The sequence below is a fragment of the Plasmodium fragile genome (assembly GCF_000956335.1).
Source record: "Plasmodium fragile strain nilgiri unplaced genomic scaffold supercont1.13, whole genome shotgun sequence".
Classification (NCBI taxonomy): Eukaryota; Apicomplexa; class Aconoidasida; order Haemosporida; family Plasmodiidae; genus Plasmodium; species Plasmodium fragile.
The window spans coordinates 241,993-266,168 of NW_012192593.1; the positions used below are offsets into that span (position 1 = coordinate 241,993).

The following is a 24,176-nucleotide window of genomic DNA, read 5'->3' on the forward strand; positions in this document are numbered from 1 at the left end:
TTTTTTTTTTTTTTTTTTTTTTTTTTTTTTTTTTTACCTCCTCCCATCTTCGTACATCTCCATTCTATCAAAAGGAACTTGCTTAATCGAATAAACGCTTCTGTCTACCTACCCCCCTATCGTTTTATTTTCGAAAAAAAAAAAAAAAAAAAAAAAAAGTGGCCAAAATATGCCATCGGTTCTTTGTACGACAATTTCCAATGACATATGGGGACACACCAAAAAGAGTCATCACAATCGACACTTCGTGTGTGTGTGTCGGCAACTCTCATCTCTTAGCGCAAAATTGAACTTTTATTTCGTTTCGCGCGTTTTTTTTTCTTATGTCTTACATTTTTAAATGTAAAGAATGAACAGGCGAACTAGCCACTCTAGCTATATGAACAAGGAAGGGGAATACAAACACCACCAAGTGGGAGAACCAAAGGGAAGCAGAAACGATATAAGAAATACATCAACAGAAAGGTGGATCCATGCAAAGGGCCACAATAATGAGAGAAGCCAAAGTGGAGAACCATCCCTTCCTAAGTGGAACCACGCAACCAACTCGAAAAGGGAACTGATGAGTCGCCATAATAAGAAGGGGGGGAGCCAAGAAATGTTTGCAGGCTCAGGCCAAGGGCCAAACGAGAATGGCGACGCCAGAATGGCAAATGGGAGAACTGCCCACATGCAAATTAGAAATGGGCTAAGTGCTACCACCCAAACCAACGCACACGGCGTAAGACAACCGGCGCATCGCGGGGGCCCCCCGCACCCCGGAGCAAGCATGAAAAACAATCAAGCGGAACAAGAAATGACCAACCAAATGGCCCACCAAAGAGAAGTAAACATCGTTTTGCATCACCAAAAGGGGGGCATTGAAAAAAGTGCCTACTCGAAAAAACATCGTCAGGTTATGCCCAGAGGGAAAGCATTAGTGAACGTGTTACAGAGGCCAGAGGGGGGACCTCCCGGTCCATCTCATACTAACTCGAGAGATAGGGACCTCTCCCAGGAGAGCTTCCAAAGGACCCTACCTAGCAGTCGCCTCATCCAAACGGCTGCACCAAGCAGTCGCCTCATCCAAACGGCTGCACCAAGCAGTCGCCTCATCCAAACGGCTGTACCGAGCAGTCGCCTCATGAGGAAGGAAGAGAGCACTTTCTCTAACCCCATGTTAGTTCTAAACACCAGAGGAAACAAACCAACACACACGCAGAGTACCTCGATCAAAACCCGAATGATAAGAGAAAATTTTTTACAAAAACATAAAACGACACAAAACAACTTTCTCGAAAGGGACACAAGACAGAGGGAACAAATGGGAATCCCTCAGCAAGAATCATTTAACAAAACAATAATAGAAGATTACCCAACGCACTTTATTCACTTGAATGACCGATGCAGCAGAGAAGGAAGCATCGATCAGTCACATTTTTTATACATGAAAAACAACGCCACTTCAAAACGCTTAGATATTACAATGCAAGGAAAAAAGCATGAACAAAGAAGACACGAATACATGAACCATAATAAGAACACCTTACAAGGAGATCACCTTCATCACATGAAAGATCGCCAACAGAGAGACAAACTTATGCACCTTCATAAGCAAGGCGCAAGTGTGAAATTTCCTTATGGAATGTATGTTAAAAAAAGTGTAGGAAGAAATGGAAATGGTCATTCAGAAAAAATCACCAACGGTATGATCATCGACAGCAACTGTATTCGAGCTGTTCATTGTAGGTCAAGGAACATGGAACTCATGAACACAACCCACCCCCAGTTTGGCAGAAGAAGAGTTAGCCAGATGGAGAATCTGGTCAAGAGGAAGTCAATTAGGGATGAATACAGAAGAGGAATATCGTCCGATGCAACTACAAACACTTGCAGTGAGTCCACTGTGCCTGTAGCGTCAAGTGGGTCAAGCGAGTCGTGCGAGTCAAGCGAAGCGAGCAGCTCAGGTCCAGACTGTGCCTCCCCACTCCATATAATTAACGCGGACAGGCGCCCTTTTTTCATAAACGAAAACCCATTTCTAAAGACACCGCTATCCATTTTCTCTTTGAAGGATCCACACAAAACTACACAAACAAAAAGCTACATATCGATTAACAAGGTACATCATAAGGATATGTGGAATGGTTCTAATGACCCTTTTAGGGGTCCAAGGAGTTGTAACCCTACACAGACCTCCTTCGCGACGCGTCCTCCATACACATCTGCTACACAAGAAAACATTTTTAACAAGAAAAGAGATGGTATTAACACCCGAGGAGGAAGCAATAATCTTGTTTTCAATTTACCAAACAGAAGTGGCGACTCACACAGGGGCAGTAGAAACAATTACTCTCACCATCCACATGAACATGTTCAGGCGATTAGACACATCAGATGTGAAGAAAATGATCCCTTTGATGGACTGAACTCAGAGGAATTCCCATTCACATGTGAAAAGTACAAACGAGAGGTGAAACCATGTGCGAGGGAGACGAAGCAGGAACGTCGTCCTCCCAGTAAAGACAACCAATTTGCTACCTTTGGAAAACACAATAGAGAAATGTGTATTAGGATTGATACCTCCTGTGTCGGCGGAGATGTTGATGCCTCGATCAGAGCTATTCAAACGAACGCTGCACACAGGGTAGTCGCTGCAAATGCGGCCAACGTGGTGAAGGCCGCGAACAGGAATGGGTTACACCCCACGGGAAGCCTATATAACCAAAATCTGCTACACCTCACGCATGAAAAGGTGAAGAAGGGTCTCACCTTTGACGAAATGAGGAGAAAGAGCTTCGAAGCCATGCACGTTAGTCAGTCCCCGAATCCTCAAATAAAGTATAAACAGCACGACATGCGCCATGTGCATGATTTTTCCAATTATTCCATACACGAAAGGGAAGAGAGAAATAAAAAAAACGCACGGAGAAGCGTCACCCAGTCGAGTGAATCACTAGAAACGAATTGTTTGCCAAAGAAGAGAAAACTAAATGGAACAGAGGCGATGGACAGACAAAACCATATTATCATCCCTCCAAATGGAGACCCAAACATGAGCTACAACAAAACGGTGTCTCATCCTGAGCATGGCAGAAACGACAAATCAATGTTGAGGACCAACTTTAGGACAGAAAAAACAACCACCCCTTTGCAAATTACAATAAAAAACATCGAGAAAAATGAAATATGTGATAGGACAAAACGGGGACAAGCCAATCTTTCCACTCGTGAAGAAAATAAAAAAGAAAATTGCATTAACATACTTTCACAAAAAAAAAACAATTTCAAAGAGAAAAATGTTATGAAGACTTGTTCAGGCAGCTATCAAAAGGATCCCCTGCCAGTTTTACGAAAAAAATTTGCAGTACCTCCAGTGCTCATTAATAAATTGAACAAACAGTTTAACGCTACTGTGGGTAGTAGCTGTGAAGACAAGAGGGGAAATACAAACACGGAGCTCCTTTACCGCAGAGCAGCAATAACACAAGTTTCTAACCTTAATGCAGTTGGGAGAAACAATGGGGACATCCGACAGAGAAGCCTAAGTGGGAATGATGAGGAAAAATTAAACAAAGAAAAATGGAGAAAGAGGGTAAATAACGTTCCTACATGGGGTAGTGGCGCCATGCTAAGTAAAAACTGCGTCGCAAACTCGAAGGCGCCACAAGTGAGTAGCCAAAAGGATGTTAGAAATGGTGCCTCTTTTGTCAAAGCAAGCAAATCACAACAGGCGAAGCAGAGTAACGATGCACAAAAGGACACACAAGTAGTGGGTGTTGTCTCTACCAATCTGCGCAGCGCATATGCGTTTGCTCCAGGAATGGGAAAGTTCCCTGTCGCAAATGACCAATCGAGAGAGGACGCGCATGTTGAGGGGGAAAGTGGACCATTTTGCGACATCTTCAATTTGAATGGCTTGTCAAACGGGATGAAAACGCAGAAGGAAACATCGAAAGATGCCACACAAGAGGGTAATTGCTACACGCATTTTGCTATACCCACGAGAGGTGCCTGTTCGCCATTGTTTACACGACCTAGCTATTGTTCTGTTTCGTTTTGTATTTTTTTTTTTTTTTTTTGTTTGTGTACATTTTTTACCTGACCTAGCTAGCTATTATTTTATATATTTTTTTTTTTTTTTTTGCATTTTTCACCTGACCTAGCTAGCTATTATCATATATATTTTTTTTTTTTCCCGTGCAGCCATCGTTGCACACGCACCCAATCCCTGCAATGGTGCTCCCCTGGTGAAGAAGACGAACCGGACTAAGGTGCCCAAGAACGCAGATGACAGACCCGGAGGAAAATCATGTGAGGAAGAGGAGCTCGGAACAGAAACGGACGACAACCCGGCTGCTCTGAGTGATGGAGCGACAAGTGCGCTTAGAGACAGACAGGGCGTTACACTCGAGGGCGGGGCCCAAAGGGTTGACGCAACAAAAGCGAGTGACGAGTCCAGTGCGATCAACGCAGCTAATGCAGTTGACGCAGCTAACACGGACCACGCCACTGACAATGCGAATGCAGTGCGCATGTGCGCGGAAGCACGCAGGGAGAAGAGACTGCCAGGTAGTGCCTCGGCAAAAGCATTATCGAACAAAGACGCTCCCGTGGGCACAGGAGCAGACCTCGCAGGCAAAGGCAAAGAGAAGGACGAAAAGAGCCACACATCAAAGGAGGAACCAAATGGAGAGGAAGGTACAACGTGGCCGCATGAAAGTCATTACGGAAAGAATGTAGAGGAGGGGGCTGATAAACTTATTGACAAAAATAAGCAGCAGGATGTTGCGAAAGAGAAAAATGAATGCCTCCCTCTCTTTGGTGATGTCGAAGTGGTAGGTAAATTTCTCCAAATGGATGAAAGCACAAAGGATGCTAGCCGCTCGAATGATAAAAAGAAGGAAGAGCACGGCGAAGTGCGTAGCGAAGTAAATGTGGATGCGGTGAGGACAGACCACACAGTCACAACTGCACACGAGCAAGGACAGTTAGGAGAAAAATCTCGAACCAACCACGCGACAACATATAATGAAAAGGGAAAAGAAGAGGACCTACATCAAGACAAAGTACAGAAGAAGCCACTCACAGGGATGAAGGATTGGCAACAAGTGGACACCACGGCTGTTGCTTTAAATGAGGACAAAAAATTCAGTATGGAAAAAAAAAAAAAAGAAGAAGTGCAAGAGGATAAATCGGAAAAAGCGAAAGAAGGGGATAATAAAAAAAAAGCCAATCAGAGAAATGATGAGGACATATTGGGCATATTGCACTTTGACCTGTTTCAGCAATTACCTAAAGCACACCGTAAGGAAGGGCACACAGGGAAGGAGACCCAGGATGCATGCGCGGGCGAAAAGGAAAGGGTTGTTAAGTGCGTCGCGGAAGAAATTAACAGACCGTGTGGAAATGATAAACCGCGCGAAAAATTGTGTGATGCCCCTAGCAGCAACTCGTCTGTATGCACGCATAGCAGTGTGGGAAAAAAAAAAAAAAAAAAAAAAAATGTCCCAACCGCGCGCTCGAACAAAGCAAACACTGATAAGGAGGAATTGGGAATTTGCCTTTTGACAAACGCGAAGCAGCAACGTTCTGTCGATATAGAGGAAAAAATTCCATGTGAAAAATCGTCACACTATTTGATTGTCGATACTGCTTGTCCCCGCCCGGAGAAGACTTTTTCGAGACAGAAAAAAGAGGACTCCAGGGAGGAGGACGAGAAGAAGTCTCAGGCGGATCAAACAAGTGTCAATCGAAACGAAAAGGAAAGGGAAAAGCTTTCAATGATTAACGACAAGCCGGGTGGGGCTGGTGATGAGGGTGCCAATATGAGCGGCAGTGTCAATGGAAGTCGTGACTGTGTGGACGATGGGCAGGAGCGTCCAAGCAAGAAAACTCAAAACAACCAGTTTGACCGGAACGACACCCCCCCCAAATATTTGGACATGCAAGAAAGTGCGCAAAGACCGACAACCAAAGTGATGGCAGAACCGTCGTGTCACAAAAAGAGGAAAATTATGAGCGCGATTCCCCTCCATCTGGAGGGAGCTGCTCATACCAGCGATTTATTATTAAGTGGCGAGATCCACGAAGGGAATAACGGCGCGAGTAGCAGCGGCAGTAGTAGTGGTACTCCTGGGGATAAAGGCAAACGAAGCACAAATGAGAGCCAAGTGGCAGAAGCAATGGAAATGATGGATGACCCACTAGTGAATGGCACATCGGGAAAAGTATTTCCAAACAAACACCAAATAAAAAACGTCGTCCTATCAGGTGAAAAAACCAGCAATGGAGAAAAAAAAAAAAAAAAAAAAAAAAAAAAAAAAAAAAAAAAAAACCAGCAATGGAGAAAAAAAAAAAAAAAAAAAAAAAAAAAAAAAAAAAAAAAAAAAAAAAATCACAAGAAAGGAAGACATCCTTGGCAAGTACAAATAAGGAAGAAGTGACCAAAAGGAGTTCCTTTTTGAATGGACTTTCCCCAGATGAAAATTTGATTGAAAATGATAACGAGGATCATAAAGCAGACCCATTTTTTGACCTTCCTTTTTCCTACGACTCTCACATAATTTACCAAGCGGATGAGAGGAACGACGAAGATAGTACCAGCTACAGACAGTCGCTAAACCCAAATGCAGAAATTGCCTTTTCACTGAATGGCGACGACTTGTTTGATGTGGCAGAAGGGGACGTAGAACACAAATACGCTAGAGATGATCATGGACAAAATGGCAAGATCTTTTTTGAAGAAGTGGTGGAAGAACGGGGGGTTGACCTCCTTCTGCGCGAAGACACCCGAGGAAAACAGCCCACATGTCTACTCGAAGAAATGGACGTCACAGCGAAGGAGAAATGCACCATGGAAGGAAAAGAAGACAATCATCAGCATCACATAGAAGCACACACGTCGTCCACTACCCTCTTGGACAACACCTCGTATGACCTAAACCCAAAATACAAAAACACACATCTGTTTAGCGAATTACACGAATTACAAACCGATGAGAATAACTTGCAGCAGAACCCATACGAATCGCAGGAGAATCTGATGAAGCTATTGAATTCAAAATTTGAGGAATACGAAGGGGAAGCAGCAGTGGAGAAGGGAAACAAAATTGATACAGGTAGATGTGACGGGGAGGACGACAACAGGTTGTGCCAGTCAAGTGCAACAGATCAATCTGTACACAGAAAATATGAACCGAACCTTTTTAACAACTTAGCTCAGCAGAACATGGAAGGAGAGCTTGTACAAAACTACAAGAATGAGTGCTCCATCGCGCATGGTTATACGAATGTTTCTACGCAAAGCAGCCACCTGATGGAACGTTCCGAACAGAACCCATTCTGCATTGGAGAAAATGCGAACAACGATTTTGTGGAGTATGTCCTAAGGAACAGACTGAACGTCACCTTAGACTCTCACTTCATTAATGAAAACGAATCTCTGAAGAAAAAAGATGATCTCCAAATTAATGGGTTCAATTTTGTCGAGCAGATAGATGCACTCTACCAGAGGAGGGAAACGAATCAGAACCCAACTGGCTGTAGCGACTCTTCCCTTGTTGGAAGCAATGGTGAAGTGAACCACCTGCACAAGGGAGCGGACCCCTCTTCTGGGGACATCAATCATGAAGCTGCAAAGAAGGAAGATACCCTTTTACAGAACGACCAAATGAGAAACATTGCTCATATGAATACGTCCATTATGAATGTAGGTCAAGTGGATGAGGGGGGGAAGGATGATGGTAGCAACTGCGGTGATAGGTCTGCTAACCAGGTGGACGATGGACAGCCCCCTGCTGATCTACCTCACACGAGTGAACCGTGCCGTGATGTAATTAAGGATGATTGCTCACAGAGGGAAGACGACCCCCACTCTGCAGCTACAGGAGATCTTCCTCAAAGGGGAGCCGTTATTGCAGGTAACCGTGGTATTTGTGTGGAGAAGGAAAAACAGAATGGCCATGCGGTTGTGAGCAGTGTAACCTTACCAGATGGGAAGGACCACGGGGTATCGGGAGAGCACACTCTGAGAACCCTTCCAGGGGATGGAGTCAGCGAATTTTCTGTACCCTGCTCGAAGGGGAAGAAAATTACTATGCAGGAAGATGAAGGCTATGCCACGCTTGACTTGGAACAGATCAACGTCCTGGACGATCTTACCATGTGTGATAAGAGCGGGCTAATTGTTTGTTCTTCCTTTGCGAAACCCAAAGGTAATGCGCAAAAAGAGAGAGAAAAAAGGGGTGGCTGTGCGGTTTGCACGTCTCGCACTTAACTAGGTTTTCCCGCACGCTGTCCTCCTCGACGCGGTTAAGAGTTATCACGTTGACTTGTTCACTTCGTCACTTGTTCACCTCTTTCCCCTCATTGACAGGCCCCGAGAAGACGGAACAGGACCAAAACAGCATGAGCAGTAGGAGCAGCACGGATGGAAAAACGGAGGGGGGAAAGCTCCCCCTGAACAAGTGCACTGAGGAAGACGACTTGGCCATAGCCAACCTGGACGTCCCGTCGGGCGACCTACCCAGTGGAAGTCTGTTTCAGTTTGTTACCCAGGGCTCGTCAGATGGCAATCTTTCAGAGGAACAGGAAGATGAGGACGTCGGCCACAAGAACGACGACCCAGCTGCGGTGCATCACAAGACAGGCCACTCGGAGGTATCAGCAAATGAGCCAGCAAGAGAGGGTGAAGGTAGTGTGCCTCACCCGGTTAGCCAGTTAGATGAAGGATCTTCGTTGGGATCTAAGAAGTGGGGTGGTGTGGAACGGGAGGTCACTGGGGGAGGAGCGTCCACATTGGACGTCACAACAGGGGAGGTGTCCACGAGAGAAAAAGTGGAAGACGCGGAGTTAACTTTCAACGGGACATCGGGCGAGTCAGTGCCGGAGAAGGAGGCGTGGGGAGAGTGCATCAGCAGAGAGAGCGAGCAGGTACCAACCCTCTGTGTAAGAAATGAGACAGAGGATCCTATCAACGGGAACGCCACTCCAGAAGATAATATACCGCTTAAAGGCAAAGATGAAGAAAGAAAGGTCTCCCCCCTTTATGCAAACCACCGTGTGGAGGCAGAAAAACTAAATCAGGACATCCCTTACATAACGAACATACACAAAGAAATGCACAGATCGCCAGTGATGCCTCTTCGAATAGAAGCCTTTCACTCGCTAGAAGACCAAAGGTTAATATATGGAAGACCCGAATGGCAAAAGTATCTTTGCCCCTTGTGTGACAAAGCCTATTACACCCCAAACAGCTACATGAAGAATTATACCCACTACCTAAATGAGCATTGGAAGAAGAGAAAAATCATCGGGGGCTACATCATATTTCCATGCAAGTTGATTCATAACGGACTGGAAGAGCAGGAAGAGGACAAGGAAAAGTCATACCTAAGGATTAGCAAAAAAATGAAAAAAAAAAAAAAAAAAAAACTTTTTACAGATCCCCATTACCATTGTCCTATATGCATAAACGTGCACTTCACAGAATACGTTGTGCTAACAGAGCACTGCGTGAAATTGCACAAGTCGTCCGGTGCAGACCCCTCGAGAACACTCCCATCAGATGTGGTACACACGCCGTTTATCAACAGTAACGACTACTACTGCGCGTTGAAGAAATTCGAATCGGAGAAAAATATCATCATTGAAGCAGTGAATAATTGTGCCAGTAGCTCGGGTTCAACTGACGATGCTCCGTCTGCGCAGTTGTTGGTGAGCAACAGTACCACCACATCTGCCTCGCTGGAGAAAGGTCCTACCCAGAGTGAACAGAAAAACAAGGGGAAAAACAGGAGAACTAGTAGAGTCATTTTTTGTGACGAGATTCAAGTCAGGGAATACGACATTGAGTTGTCGCGCATTGAAAAGTTCGGTGCGAGCATCGGCCCCGTTTTTACCGAGGAGAAGGAGCAGGAAGCTACGCCAAGCACGGTGAGCGAGGCAGGAAGCGCCTTAGAACTAACGGGCCAACCAGAGGAGGGAGAACAAAATGGAGCGCTGCAAGGTGAAGTGGAGGCAAAAGATGGGGCCCCCATAGAGGAAGACACCGCGCAAGAGCAAGACATCAAGTGGGCAATGGATAAGGACGACCCAAAGGACAAACCGATGAAAAAATGCAACAAAGATATCTCTGTAAACCTTGAAGATATTCATGTGGACGGAACATCCGACCAGAGTGGTAGTGCCAATGTGAAGGACTCTGTAGACGTTGCAAGAGGCGAAAGTAAAAAGGACCAAGACCCAAACACGCCCGTGATGGGCAATACAGAAAAGAAAATAATAGAAAGGAGAAAAAAGAAAAATCAGAATGAAAATTCAAACGGAAGTTATACACCCAATAGGAAGAATCTCAATGGTGGTAACAGAAAAGGGGTGTCTAACAACTTAGACGAGACCCCTCTTGTAAATGGTGAAAGAAATGAGACAAGTGGTGACCACATGGATATACACACGGAGGACGGCAAAGGAAAGAACAAGTGTGGGGGAGAAGAACAGCCATGCGAAGAGGAAAACATCACATCGTCGCTTAAAAATTATCAACCGGAAGTGATCGACGGAGAAAAGAAAGTAGAACAAATTGTTCCTCAAACGAAGAACGCTCCCTCCCTGAACCATGTCATTAAGGAAGAAAATAAAACAAAGGATGAATCGGGAGAAAAAAAAATCGATGAGGAACATTCTACAGGTGCCTCCACCAACGAAAGTGTCAATCCAAGCGGAAGTGTAAAGGTGGAAGCTGACCCCCCTCGAAGTGACAGCCTAAATGAACTCATCTCATCCCTCTTTAGCATTGATAATAATAATAATAGCCCCTCTTCAAACAGCGAACATAAATCAGTCCCATTTTCCTGCCTGCTGTACGAAGAAAATCTGCAGATAAAGGAACAGCCACTTAACGAAATATTACTCGAAAACAGAATTGAAAATAGCAAAGAAAATATATTCATTCCTGTGAAAAAAAAAGTGGGTAAGCGCATGCGCAACGGAACTGACAACATGCACACACAGATCATTTCAAAATATAAAAGGAAGATCAAAATATGTGCCTTAAATGAACAGAAAAAGGAAGGCACGTCTTTCTTCGATTTTAAAAATTACGAAAATGTGTATATGCCGCCAAAAAACGTCAGCCTGAATTTACCCGCCGAAAAGGAGACACACATTTTGAAGAAGGTAATCCGGCAAAAGAAGAAGGAGAAAATCCCGTCCCTCCATATCAACTGCAGGCAGAGTGCCCGGATAAAGAACCGGAACAAATTGGCGCAGTAGGGGTGGTGCTCGATGTTGTTGTGAACCTGCAGTGGTGTAAAAGCGCGTCGTGCGGTTCTGTTCTGCGTTTCTGTCCTACTTTTTATCCACATGGAGGTTGCTTTCTTCCCCTTTGTCCATTTATGTTAGCTAGCTAGCTAGCCAGCCATTTTTTTTTTTTTTTTTCTTTTTTTACCTGAACGGTTCATGCGAAACATTCCACGCGATGTGCGCCAAAGATAATTTTCCCTTAAAAAGAAATTAAAAGATCACCTTGAAGGGTGAAGCGCGGCACCGTTTTTTTCTCAGATCTGCAGGCTTCGATAATTCCAACATTGTTTTGCGACTCTGTGGGGAGGAAAGGCGGCGACGTGTGCGTGATAATTTGTCTGTTTACTTATTTGCTACGTCACTGCTTCGCATCTTTGGCACGCTGCATATGTGCGTTCGTATTGGGACGGAAGCCTCACCTAAAGGTCAAGAGGTGCTTCTCCGCGAGGACCCCCTCGCACTCGTTGTATCCCCCAGACAGCACAGTGACGATGGGGATTCCCCTCTCATGGGCCATCTGGTAAGTCATAAGGTCCCGTTGATAAATGCCCGTGTCGGACACGGACAGAAAGCCAAGGTCATCATCCGCACTGATGTCTACCCCGGAAAGGTAAAAAATGATACAATTTTGTTCGGCTTTTATATCATTCAAAACTTTTTTATATGCTTCCAGATAATCACCATCCGTTGCGAACGAATCAAACTCCACGTCTAGTGTCGAGTTTGCCTTCACCGGAGGGAAATTGTCCTTGCAGTGCAAACTGATCGTTTTTACGTTCGCGCAATTTCGAAATATTTCAGCTGTCCCATCCCCTTGATGGACATCCACATCGAGAATGATGGCCTTATCAATTATTCCATGGGACAATAAAAAATGCACTGCTATAGCAACATCATTAAAAATACAAAAACCATCTCCCCGATTTCTTTTCGAGTGATGATTTCCACCCCCTATGTGCATGCACATGAAGTATTTCATGGCCAGCAAGGAACTCAAAATGGTCCCATTAATTTCAATTAAAAATCTGCACACCAAATAAGGGTGTAAAGTTAATTCGTATTTTTCCACTTGTTTATTATGTGTCACTATGGAAAATATTTCTTCAACGAATCCTTCGTCATGAATGCTGAACAAAGGGATGATCATCTCACTGATGTTGCAGGAGGGGATGACATAATCCGAGTTGTATATCCCTCCTTCAATCAGACGGGAAAATATTTTTTCATATTTTTTTATTTTAAATCGATGATACTTTTCCTTCATTGGTACACTTGAGTAAATCGGGTGAAAAACATATGGTGGGTTCCTCGACAGGGAAGAAGAGTATCTCTTCTGGTTTGTAACGACTTTTGAGTGTCCTTCCCCTCCAAAGATGGCTAGCCGGGAAAATTTATTCAGTTCATTCTGTAATGGTGCAAATTTTGCACACACGTGGAGGTCCTCCTTCGATTGTGAATAATTTTTGTCCCACTTGAATAAAAATTTGTCAATGAGTAAATCGATACTGCTTTGAGATAACTTCGTTCTGTGCATGCTCTTTCGTGTAATCCTAATTGCGGGACGTTTGTTTCCTTCCAGGTAGGACATCCTCCTCACAGGGGATCCCCTTTTGGCCGAACACAGTGGGAAAATTGGGTGCCGTGCTACGGTGCAGTTGGGGATACGCGGAGAATGGTCAGGGGGGAGAGCCGCTATGGTGAGAAGCACATATAGGAGGAGAGTCATGCTGGGGGAGGAGAAGCGCACCCAGGAATGCATCCTACCGAGGGCAACTCGGAGGAAAGAACAACTCCCTTTTTTTAGCGGCATCGATGTAGAACCCCTTCCAATCTGCACACAATAACACCGGTTGGGTGTGCCAAGCATGAAGGGGGATGAAAACCATGTGGGGGGGAGGAAAATTTCATTTGGAGCATTTTTTTACACGTATGAAGAAGCCTTAACGAAGAGGATGTTCCCAACTGAGGGAGTGGTGGTGGTACATATATCCCTTGCGCCCTCTCACTGTCCCACGTCGCAAAAAAGAAAAAAAAAAAAAGATATACAAATACATTGTGACAAGACGAAGCGGGCGAATAAAACAATACCACTGAACATTCCGCAGAAGAGTTTTGGCTGGTTCTCTTCACATTTTTGTGGTGTGTTTTTTTTTTTTTTTTACCATCCTGTGGACACGCTTCCGCCTTAGGTTGGGAGACTCCCCATTTTGTGTCCCTCCCATTGTACGTTGCACAAAATCGGCCCAGAAGCGCTGTGGCGGGATGTGGTGCCCTCCGCAAATTGATGGTCTCCTTTCGCCTTGTTTCCCCAATTGGACATTCGTACTCTCGCGAGTTGTGTGTTCACGGAGGTTACCGCTTCGGGGGGTAGACACTCAAGGGTGGGACACGAACGGGGAAATAATAACACACACGAGAGGCACTTTTCCAGAGTCACACTGCACATGTCGTTTTTGCCTCCCTTCGCCGATGTGCACGCTTGAACCCCTTCGCAATTGCGCTTTCTTAAAATTTGTCCCGACTGCCAACTTTTTTTTTTTTTTTTTTTTTTTCTCAGGCATACATCTCGCAGATTATATATAAATATTTGCCGCTGCCTCGTTTTTAAAGAAACTAATTTTTTTTTTTTTTTTTCAGCAACACCCTTGATCGATGAGAAAATAATCATCATGTGTGTTCACTGCACATGACCAAAATGAAGCAGCAGGGGGGGGGGGAAATATTATCGTAGTGCAAGTTTAAGGGGGAAAAAAAAAAATTTTCTTTAAAAACGAGGAGGCGGCAACCATTTATATATATATATATATATATATATATATATATATATATATGTGTGTGCCCACTTGCGCCCTTTTTCTCCACCCTCTCTCCAAACGAAATGAATCACAATGAAGGGAGGTGCAATTTTGTAGCACACGGGGGGGAGATGGAAACTTCACATGGTCAATGGGGGGTGGATGACAGAAGGGGTAAGGTCGGCCAAGGGAATCCCCCCTCCACGAATGACCACCGGAATGGCCTGCAGCGCTCCTACGAGGGGGGCGAACTGTTTAATCTCAAGCGAGGTGTACAAAGAGACAACCCTAGGAAGGGCACAGAGGAAGGATGTGCAATATTTCCCGAGGAAGAACACGCCGATGGGGAGAGGAACCAAACAAATGGGTGGACGGCAGGAAACAAAAGTGGGTGGACAAAAAGGAGAGGCAACGTTGAGGAAGAGAACACGCTTCCCAGCGGAGAGCACACACCAGATGAGGGGAAAAAGGAAAAGTATGTCACTTACTGTGACAACGGGTATTTACGAGGATTACTGAAGAACGCTTTGTTCAAGCCTAGTTTGAAGGCCTTCCTGGGGACGAGGGTCATTTCGTTTCTTAATGAAAAGGAAAGACACAACTGTTCCATGGCCTGCAAGCTCCTCTTCTTCGAAACGTACTCCATGGGGAACTTAAAAAATATTTACAAGAGCAAATTTATTCGAAGTGAAAAGAGAAGCATGATATGGAAAATGATCCTGTTGGGGGAAAACACCTACCTGAGTGAGGATCTGTTTGGTGAACTGACAAGGAGGAGTAGTACGTACGAGAGGATCATAGAGAAAGACGTACCAAGGACCTTTCCTCATAGGTTCTTTTCTCCCGACGGGACCACAGAACCAGTAACCTCTAGGAACCCTTCATCAGATGATGGTCCGCCCCCCCAGGAAGAACTGTTTGATGTACTGAAGATATGTTCACTCTATTTTCAAAATGTGGGCTACTGCCAAGGAATGAATTACGTCGCTGCAATCCTCTTCCTTGTGCTTAAAGACAAGATGTACACAACCAGGTGTTTCATAGCTCTGCTAAAAAAATTCAACCTAAAAGGAATGTATATATATACCTTTCCCCAACTGAAGAAAATTATGTACCAGCTTAAAATACTCATAAGAAGTTACTGCCCTAAGCTATTTTTATACTTTCTAAGGAAAAAAATAAAAATTGATTTCTTTTGTATAAATTGGTTCATGACTCTCTTCTCCCAGGACTTAACTTTTGAACACACAGTAAAATTGTGGGACGTTTTTTTTCTCTTTGGGTTCAAAATATTAATAAAAGTTAGTTTAATTTTTTTATCTCACTTTGAAAAAAAGATTTTGTCTTTAGCATATGAAGAGGCCTTAACCTTCCTCAAGTCCATCACCAGATTCCCCTTCACCGATTACCTCTTCGAAGAAAAAAATTTCTTTTCTTACTTACAAAGGTTTAAAATTACCAACCGCACACTAAGACAAATTATTTTTCTCCGCAAAAATGGCATCAGGTTTGACCTTCATGTGACAAAGGACAATCACCGTGGGATTCAAACTAAGCGGTGCTCCGTCGTTATTTGTGAGAATGGAGACGAAGTGACGCAGGGGGGTGGCGGTACATCTGCCATGCATAATGGGGATAACTTCATGCACAGGTTCATGGATATTTTCCGGGGGGTAGTGGACAGAAGGATTGGTGATGATGCTGTTGGTAAAGCAATAAGCGAGAGGAGAAGACGTCCCCTTCCTTCGCGCGCCGCTAAACAAGAGAATTGTACCAACTTGTTCCTGGACCCTAACTGCTCCAACGACGTCGTCCCGGAGAATCAATGCCTCTCGCTGAACTTCAACAGTGGCCTTTTCTGTGGCGTCAAGGAGCAGCGTAGGTACCTGCGGGGGGACAGTACCACCGCCGATGGAAGCACCCGGGAAGAAGAGGCCACCGTGCAGGATGAAGGCAGTGCGCGCCCCAGTGGGAATGCCTTGGTCGACACGAACACCTACTGCGACTTGAATCTGACGAAGTCCTTTCGGTGAAGTTCTCCCCCGCAGGAAGGGGACCGACAGATATAAGGGCCCACTTTCCCCCTTTTGGGGAGGGCCCCCTGCACTGGATTGGAAAATTTTTCCAAGGGGAAGTACACTATTCATTTCGCAGCTTCATCTCGCCGCAGTGAGGCGGTGGACGAAGTACCAGCTGTGTTGTTTTCCGTTACTCATATATGTGCACGCACTGTTTCGTTGTGCGTATTTTTTTTTTTTTTTTTTGTCCTTGTTCCATTCCTCACGAACATGCTTCTTCGTAATGACGACTTTGTTTTGCGTACAAGACCATCTGTGTCCACTCCTAACGCAACGTTCTTCTCTAACGTGCCCATTTTTTTTTTTTTTTTTTTTTTTTTTTTTTTAATATCCACATTATGCGTGGACACACCTGCTATGATTAATTGGCTTCAAGTGGTGGGAGGATTCTCTTTTTATCCCTAACCGCCCGTCCTCCTTTCTTTATTTTCCCCTTTTAAAAAATAACTTCTTTTTTTTTTCTCGTCGCACGAGTACGTGTTTTGGTGTACTCTTCACTTCTTTACGTATCGAGATGGGAGGGTCAGTAGGCGAAGTTGCCTCTTTGGGGGTACGTGGGTACTTTTTTTTCCTTGCTGCGCCGAGTTGACCGTTTTTTTTTTTTTTTTTTCCTGAGTACCCGAATTGGTTTTACTGCTACATTGCAGCAACGCAGTTTTTTTTTGGCACCTTGTTGATTCACTTTTTTTTTTTTTTTATCCTTATTTATTTATAGTGCCTTGCCGCTTCACATATATATGTATATATATTTTTTTTATTTCCCCCCCGCATGGATGAGCATGCAAAGATATTTTTTTTCCTCAACGGCGATTTGTTTTAAGAAGCCGCTGTAGTTGTAGTAGGGAAAAAAAAAGAACCTTTCTCCCAGCCGCCCCAAAAAAAAGGAAAAAAAAAAAAGGAAAGAAAAAGAACAAAAAAAACAGCGCAAAGTGAATAGGAAGTAGGTGAAGCCCCCCTATATAACCTTGGCAAACACTTTTCTTTAAATCGCCTACCACCGAGTTGTTCACATTCACTGAGCGGTAGGTTTAATAATTAGTCGCCCCGCTTCTCCATCACCGCGGGAAGAAGCACATGGGTGTGTTTTACCTGCCCACCCGAATGAAAGACACGCAGTTGCGCACTCGAAACACACGGCTTTAGCAAAGCATGTCCAGTCGACTGTTAAAAAAGTTTCTGAAGGAGAAGACGCGCGATGAGATAAAAACACTGGGAGAGTCGCTGGAGGAGGAGGTGACGGTCAGGCCAAAGAAGAAGAACGTCTTTGCGTACTTGGGCGACTCGGACGGGAGCGCGGATAGCCAGACTGATGGGACGGTTGAAGAGGGCAACGAAAAAGTAGCGTGCAAAGGTAAGAAAGGGAAGCAGTCACAGAATGGTAGCGCGAAGCAACAGCAAAATGGCAACGCGAAGCAGTCTCACAATGGTAACGCGAAGCAGTCTCACAATGGTAACGCGAAGCAGCCACAACATGGCAACACGAAGCAACAGCAAAATGGCAACGCCAAGAAGAAGAAGAAAAAGAAGAAAAATTTGGACCAGGAAATCGACAACATACTTCACACAATGAACGCGGAGACGAAACAAAAAAAAAAAGGACCCTCAAATGGAAATGACCCCAATGAAGAGCCCCACGAAAAGGGAGAGGAGGGGGGCGTCCCACCCCAAATGGAACTCCCCGAATTGTCCGCATGCACACACGAAAAATATGATTATTGCTTAAAGCTAGAAAAAGGAAATTTCGATGTTAATATAGAATTAAAAAGAATATTTGGAAAAGATTTCGTCAAGGAAAAAAAATTCATACAAAAAAGTAAAATCAAATTTATAAAAAATTGGCTTATACAAGATTACACTACAAAAATAGTCCATCCACCAATTGCCATGAAAAAATATTTAAATGAATTTAAATTAGAAAAATATAGTCTCTACTTGGAAGCAGAAAATCTTTTTTACGTCCTATTAGATACTCACGACATAGAAGCAATGCATAATTTAATAAAAAAATATCCTTTTCATGTGGACACGTTATTAGTCCTGTCAGAGTATTATAATGAATCTAACAATTTTGAAGTAGCTAATAAATTCACGAAATTAGCTCTGCTCATTTTACAACACGTCTTTCACATGGACTTCCACCCCAACCACTTAAATAAAGAAAGACACATTTACGTGAACCCGTACCTATATGATAATAAAGCACTTTTTAAAGCACTTTACATGCACATGATGTCTTTAGAAAATGAAGCCTGTACAATTACCTCACTTGAAGTTGCTAAACTGTTGTGTAAAATTGACGTACAATTTGATTTGTGTAGTATTCTTCTTCGAATCGATAGCTTAATTTTAAAATGTAATTTATTTGAGTTCCTTATTTATTTCTCTTTCAATTTTGTTATACAAAATGTGCAGTGCGTCGTGCCACCTGCAAAGCTTAGCCAAATCATAAACACCTCCTTCCCTTCCGCGAAAAACAAGTTCTTCCACGACTCGATGCGCTTCCCTGAAGTGAACCACCACAAGTTGGACGAAGACATGTTGAAGAGGCAAGCGGCGCAGTATTATTTTGACCAGGAGGGCAATTTACACGAGGGCAACTTACACGGGGATAATGTGCACCAGGGCAATGTGCACGAGGATAATGTGCGCGAGGGGCAAAGCGCCCTACAGGAAGAGCCAACAAGTAAAATAAACCACCTGACCGATGCATGCACCCAGGAAGGGCCGACCCCCATCACAGACAAAAGAACAGACCAAGTGGACGACGCGGAAATGGAATCCCCACGTGAGGCAGATTGGAGTGATGGACCACTTAATGAGATGGACAGTGACCGTATATCAGAGTTGTCCATGGGGTCGGATGAGTCTGAGCACTCTGATCAGTCCTCAGTCGACGGGTCGCATGACCAATGCTCCATCGACCAGCCCGACGAACAATCCTCCGTCGACGGGTCGGACGAGCAATCCTCCGTCCGTGAGCCGCTTCACCAGGATGAGCCGCTTGAACAGGATAAGCCGCTTCACCAGGATGAACCGCTTCAGCATGAGCAGGACCCCCTGGACGGGCCCGCTGGAATCGCCCAAGAAGGCAGAATCGGCGAACAGACCCTCCAGAGCAAACTCCTATTTGACAATTTCGAAATAAGGTTGCACTTCATCCTCCCCAACTTCGCCTTCTCTCTACCGCTAAGCATGTACCTGAAGAATAACAACGTGGTCGACCACCAGCAGATTCGCTTGATCAGCGTGGACGACCTGGTGAGCTCCTTCACCTATGAAGAGTGTCGCTTCCTGAGCCCCCACTGTTCCATTCGTTTTGACTGCCACAGGGGTGGCCACAGTGGCAAACAAGACCGACTTAGCCAAAGTGACCATGCTAAGAATCACCTCGATAGTGGTGAGAACGATACGAGCGCCCTTCCCCAACTCAACCCCGATCAACACAAGAAGGAACAAGTACCCTCCCTGTCCTTCTCCGCACACTTGACCCTCCTAAGAGCACTCCTATGCTTCCCCAATTTCCTGCACACCTTTCTTAATTATAACAACTTCAAAACAACCAAGGTGGTGAAGAAAACCATTTATGAAACGTCCTTCAAGGACATCCTGGCCAGCCCTCCCTTTTCCTCCCCTAGTCTATTTCGCGAGGGAGACGATGAGACAGTACAAAAATTAATTTCGTGTTACCTGGAAAAGAACAACATATATTACAAGTCGGAGAAAATCATCACATGGTTTCACGTGTGCAGCGCGTTCCTGCATGACTTGTACAAGGACCCCGCAGGTAGGCCCATCGTTGCATCGCTGCATCGCTGCATCGCTGCGTCGCTACCTCCACACGTAGTGACATCTGTGATGCCGCGCCGCCTTCCTTCATCACCTTTTTTTTGCCCCTTTTTTTTTTTTTTTTTTCAACATGCCCCTTCGCAGCCACCCAAGCGCTAGATAAAGCACGAACTCAGTGGCACAGCAAGATCCCCCTCCTCGACATAAACAAGTACAAGGATGTCCGGGTCGGAGAATTCAAATCAAATAATTACCTGCTACCAGACTTCATGATGGAAAAAAACAGAACCTACACTCCACACATAACAGGAACCCCCTCCAATTATTACGTCTCCTTGAACAGCAATTTGATTATAGCCTTCTTCCAGAGTTTACTCCCCTGGTATCAAGTGGACTACTATGGTTATTAAAACGATTACAAAAGGCGAACAGGCCGCCGCTGCAACGGTGCATTGTCGTCGTGTGTGAACCTTTTTTTTTTTTTTTTTGCAAGTCCCATCGTGGAGACCCCTTCGTGGGTAACTCTCTTATATGCATCGCCCCCTCCCCCCCCCCCCTGTATTGGGGGTGCACCTCTTTTGTGGGTGATCCCCCCTTTACGCATTATTATTTTTTTTTTGGCCAAAATGGGGAGAAAAAGAAAAAAAAAATTTTAATTAGTTGAGAATTTTTGTGTTACCTCGTCCTTTTCATCCCTTTGCATATGTCGATGCAGCCGGGGGGGGGGGGGGGGATGTCTGGCAGGGCCGCTAATGGTAGTACGGCTAATGCTACCGCTGCAAACTGCCCACACACCATAATCATTTTTGAACCCCCCTTCCCTCAATGCAGGCACGCATTCAAGGCCTGTCTACTTCACCACGCTTATACAAAACGTGGTGAACGAAACCAAGCGTCTTTTTAATTTCGAGTAGTTGTTTTATGTTTTGTCCCTCGTCGGTTTTCACTTTGCGTGTGCATCTACGAACACGCACACGCATTAACCGCGCCCAAATTAACATCAAACAGGTTAGCAACGCACACGTTAACATGACACAGCTTAAGCACATATGCATGCACACGGAGGCGCGTGCGCGAGCGGGGCTTAAAAAATAATTTCGCGCCAGGTGGAGAAGCGGCTCTGCCGTGGGGGTGTACACTATGCTATGGCGCTTCACCGCTTCGCTACTTCGTCGCATCTTGGCCGCTTAACAGCATCCTGCGTAACAGTGTCCTGCTCAACCGCTTCGCTACTGCGCTACTTCGCCACTTCCCTACTTGGCGCAGTAGTACTTGGAGGCCTCCTCGTTGGTGAAGCACCAGTAAAAGTTTCCCACGCTGATGAAGGGGAACTTCTCCCTGGTGACCTCGCAGCAGAAGCAGGTGTGGACGCCCGTGAATTTGATTTGGCCCATGGGTGTGTAGGACTTGTAGGCGGTCTCGTTGAGTAGGTAAACGAATAGCACGATCCACATGATGATAAGAGCAGAGGCAGCAGTGATTCGAACGATCCATTCCCTTAGTTTCATTCTACATGGTGGTCTTCCTTCATCATTGATTCGTTTTTTCATAAGGGACATGAGGATATGAAAAGCATCCTCCTTGTGTACTTTGTTAGCGATTTGTTTCTTTCTGTAATTTTCTCCTCGTATTTTTTTTTCCCTAGCTTTTGCATTAATTAATTCTTTAGTTTCATTGGATAGGAACCATGAAAAGGGAGGAGAAGTCAACATACGTTCCCCCAAAGTACATTTGTCTGCTGCAGAAACAGTGGTGATGGTAGCAAAACCATAAAGGATCCCCCCCAGACAACCACCCATGTGAGCATAATTGTCGGTGTACCCAAACATACCAATGAAGATTCCAAATATAATTACCACCACCATAAAAATTAAAACAGAACAAGGACGAGGAATGGTCTTCCAATACTCTATGTGGTAGGTGAAGAGAGCTCCTATTAAACCGTATAAGGAGCCAGAGGAACCTATGGTAACACCACATGGGTCACAAACAGCGGACAATAAATTGCCTGTCACTCCAGATGTAAAGAAAAGGAGAAGGGTTCGTATGAATCCCCAATCAGGTTCAATCATCCACAGAATCTGTATTTGACAAATCACATTAAAAATAATGTGCATGAACCCACCATGTAAATAAACTGACCAAAAGAGACGATAGAGCTCTCCATAGTTTCGAATATAATTTGTATTCAGTCCTCCTAACTGATTATATACACGTGTATTTACACTATCCCAGCTAGACTCTCCTCTTCCATCTGCATTCTCTTCTACTTTGTTTGTGGGCCAACCTTTATCCGAGGCACTGGTCCCTACGAAATGTCGCTCAGATGCCGACTCTTCTAAATTGTATTCACATGCTCCATAACCAAGGAACACGAAAAAAGGTTCTCTCTTCTTTTCCACGTGTTCTGTGTAAATAGGGTACAGCACCTTGGATATACACCTACCATTAAACGTGTTATAATTAAAAATCATTTCTGCAAAGAAGACCCAAAAGAGTATCGCCGTGGAAGATATACAAACGATTAACCTGCCCACCAGTGGGTTGTTATTCAGTCTTGGGTCCTTCACCTTCACTTTGGCGTTTCTGTTTTTCCTTCTGTACTTCCCGAGGATGGGAGATGCAAAGGGGTTCAGCGGAGCCCTCCTCTCCACGGCTCCAGAGGGCAACGTGTGCAGAGGCTCATCGCTCGTCACTAAAATTTTTATGTCGCTGGGGCCTTGTCTTGCTCCCCTATCGGGCGCTCCTCCCGTTGCATCGGCTGTAGCCCGTCCCGATCGAGTGCCTCCCCCCCGTGCGACACTCATGCTACGGTCACTCTCCTCGTCACTGTCTTCGTTGTTTCCACTGGGGCCCTCCTCCTTGTCGGACGAGTCCACATTCTTCACTAACTTATCGCTGGACTGCAGCGCCCCTTTGTTCACTTTGTAATTACTCAGGATGTTCTTCTTCGGCACCGCTTTTTTGAATTCTCCTTTCTTCGAGGACTCTTCGCCCAACCTCCCAGGGGGGGACTCCGCCACCTGGAAGATCCCCTTATTCTTGCTCTTTTCTCCATGGTTCCCGGCGCTCGGTTTCTCCGTCCCCATGGATTCACGTGGGGGAAAAGCGAAGGGCAGCGAAGGGCAGCGAAGAGCAGCGGCGTGGAGCGGGGCGCTGGACAAAACGGGAAAACCGCTAGACAGGAAAAAAGGAAAACCCCCTAGACAGGCAAAACGGGACAAACGCCAAGGTTGGCACACATACAAAAAAAAAAAAAAAAAAAAAAAAAAAAAAAAAAAAAAAAAAAAAAAAAAACGAACAACTAGGCACAAACAAACAGGCAGACAAACGGGCAGACAAACAGTTGGAGTGACCAAGGTGGGCTCAAAAAAAAAACAAACAGTCTTAATTCCCCACCACTTCACACACCTTTCGTGGATCGATCCTTGCGCATGCAAAATAAGTCTCATGACGAGCGGGGAGTGCTAAGTATGCTTAGAAAAAAACTCCCCCGCAAATTAATTTGTAAAGTCAATTTGTAAAGTCATTTTGTAAAGTCATTTTGTAAAGTCAATTTGTAAAGTCAATTCGGTTGACAAGCCGAATGAAATGCAAAAAATAAATTTGGACAAATGAATAGGGTGGCCAAAATTGGAAAAATGGAAAAAAAAAAAAAAAATATCGTACACATATTAAAACAAATACATACATAAGCACATTTACCAATACGCCGTATGCGCGTAGGTACGTGCGCGGAATGGTCTGTTTGTTCGTCCGGCAGTAGGTACATGTTCATTGGGGGGGAAGTAAAATGCGGCCTAAAAAAAAATGTGTGTACAGTGGACTAGACTGGACTGGACGGGCCAAAGGAACGAACGGACGGGCTGAAAAAGGCCGAGTAACACGGGTGACCAACTGAAAGCAACCCCACCAAGGACACAAATACACCAAGTGAAGCGGGGTGAAGTGAAGTCGATTGGGGGGAGTAAGCGGAACAGGCCAAAGCCTCATGTGGCCACCTGTTCAGGCAAACGTGTGTGATTTGTTCCAAATTTGACGCAGTGCACCCAAATCAAAGTGATGCATGCCTAAGTTGTAAAGTGAAAAAAAATTTTAAATCACGCATACGGAAATGCGCACAGCACACGGCCTGGGGGGGGAGGATATTTTCCACTCAGTCCATTGTGCACCCAGGCAAGGAGGAGGACAAAATGGAAAAAGGCAAGCAGCGCATTATTGTCCAGCACAAGAA

General features: G+C 44.9%; 5 protein-coding genes across 5 annotated transcripts; 3 read left to right on the forward strand and 2 right to left on the reverse strand.

The window, feature by feature from the left end:
• Nucleotides 1–349: 349 nt before the first annotated feature.
• On the forward strand, nucleotides 350–11,253 carry AK88_01521 (uncharacterized protein; the record flags this gene model as incomplete). The annotated part of the gene is made up of 4 exons (XM_012479156.1): nucleotides 350–3,953; nucleotides 4,186–6,252; nucleotides 6,462–8,195; nucleotides 8,357–11,253. 4 exons carry the CDS (start codon nucleotides 350–352, stop codon nucleotides 11,251–11,253), a joined length of 10,302 nt encoding a protein of 3,433 aa, XP_012334579.1.
• Nucleotides 11,254–11,698: 445 nt separating this feature from the next.
• Nucleotides 11,699–12,871, reverse strand: AK88_01522 (uncharacterized protein; the record flags this gene model as incomplete). The annotated part of the gene is made up of 1 exon (XM_012479157.1): nucleotides 11,699–12,871. One exon carries the CDS (start codon nucleotides 12,869–12,871, stop codon nucleotides 11,699–11,701), a length of 1,173 nt encoding a protein of 390 aa, XP_012334580.1.
• Nucleotides 12,872–14,161: 1,290 nt separating this feature from the next.
• AK88_01523 (uncharacterized protein) lies at nucleotides 14,162–16,111 on the forward strand (the record flags this gene model as incomplete). The annotated part of the gene is made up of 1 exon (XM_012479158.1): nucleotides 14,162–16,111. One exon carries the CDS (start codon nucleotides 14,162–14,164, stop codon nucleotides 16,109–16,111), a length of 1,950 nt encoding a protein of 649 aa, XP_012334581.1.
• A 1,194-nt stretch (nucleotides 16,112–17,305) lies between these two features.
• AK88_01524 (uncharacterized protein) lies at nucleotides 17,306–20,856 on the forward strand (the record flags this gene model as incomplete). The annotated part of the gene is made up of 3 exons (XM_012479159.1): nucleotides 17,306–19,940; nucleotides 20,087–20,344; nucleotides 20,774–20,856. 3 exons carry the CDS (start codon nucleotides 17,306–17,308, stop codon nucleotides 20,854–20,856), a joined length of 2,976 nt encoding a protein of 991 aa, XP_012334582.1.
• Nucleotides 20,857–21,195: 339 nt separating this feature from the next.
• On the reverse strand, nucleotides 21,196–23,031 carry AK88_01525 (uncharacterized protein; the record flags this gene model as incomplete). Its single annotated transcript, XM_012479160.1, has 1 exon — nucleotides 21,196–23,031. One exon carries the CDS (start codon nucleotides 23,029–23,031, stop codon nucleotides 21,196–21,198), a length of 1,836 nt encoding a protein of 611 aa, XP_012334583.1.
• Nucleotides 23,032–24,176: the final 1,145 nt, after the last annotated feature.